Source organism: Penaeus monodon, chromosome 38, assembly GCF_015228065.2.
Source record: "Penaeus monodon isolate SGIC_2016 chromosome 38, NSTDA_Pmon_1, whole genome shotgun sequence".
Taxonomy (NCBI): domain Eukaryota; kingdom Metazoa; phylum Arthropoda; class Malacostraca; order Decapoda; family Penaeidae; genus Penaeus; species Penaeus monodon.
Window position 1 is genome coordinate 3,099,907 of NC_051423.1, and position 981 is coordinate 3,100,887.

General features: G+C 44.2%; 1 protein-coding gene across 1 annotated transcript in view; it reads left to right on the forward strand.

Annotated features, from left to right (window-relative positions):
- LOC119596630 overlaps window positions 1–109 on the forward strand; it is a 1,668-nt gene extending 1,559 nt beyond the window's left edge. Inside the window, exon 3 of the mRNA XM_037945966.1 lies at window positions 1–109. This exon is cut by the window's left edge and continues 272 nt beyond it. Coding sequence (XP_037801894.1) covers window positions 1–109 — 109 coding nt within the window.
- Window positions 110–981: the final 872 nt, after the last annotated feature.

Below are 981 nucleotides of genomic sequence, written 5' to 3' on the forward strand. Positions count from 1 at the left end.
GAAAGGATCGCGAGGAACGAAAGATCAGTTGCTTGTAGACAAGGCAATCCTAAAGAACTTCTGGAGAAGGTTGACGAACTTGTCAATGGCTTGGATAGACTACAAGTAAGCATATGACATGGGTGCCACATTCATGGATACTTAAATGCCTGGAGATGGTTGGTGGACCCAAGAACATGATTACGGTAATCAGCAATAGCATGGTGAACTGGAAGACAGGATTAACATTTGAAGGAACAACTCTTGGACAAGTGGGCATCAGAAGAGGAATTTTTCAAGGAGACTCGCCATTGCTGTTTGTTTGAATCATGCTGCCACTAACGCTAGTGCTACGAAAGATGAGAGCTGGATGCAGATTTGCAAAGGAAATGAAACCTGTTAACCATCTGCTGTTCATGGACGATCTGAAATTGTATGGAGCCAACAAAGACCAACTGGACTCACTCGTACAAGCAGTAAGGATTTTCTCGCAAGATATCAGGATGTCGTTTGGGCTAGACAAGTGTGCGGTCCTAGAAATGAAAAGAGGAAGACAGGTTGGCAGCAGTGGAGTAGACTTACCAGACGATCAGCATATCAGAGAAGTTGAAGAGGAAGGTTATAAATACCTTGGCATCCTGCAGTCGGATAAGACTCTGAATACCAAGATGAAAGGCAAGATAACATCAGAGTATGTGAAATGAGTAAAGAAGCTATGCAGATCCAAACTGAATGGAGGAAATATGATCAGTGGCATCAACGCATGGGCCGTGAGTGTACTACGTTACAGTGCAGGTATTGTGGATTGGACAGTGGAAGAGCTGGTCAGCATGGATAGAAGAACTAGGAAAATTGTGGCAATGAATGGTTGTATGCACACCAGAAGTAATGTTGCGAGACTGTACCTGCCAAGGAAGGAAGGAGGAAGAGGGTTGATAAGCACTGAGGAGTGTGTAAACAAGAAGAGTAAGTCCTTGCATGGCTATCTCAGAGAGACCACAG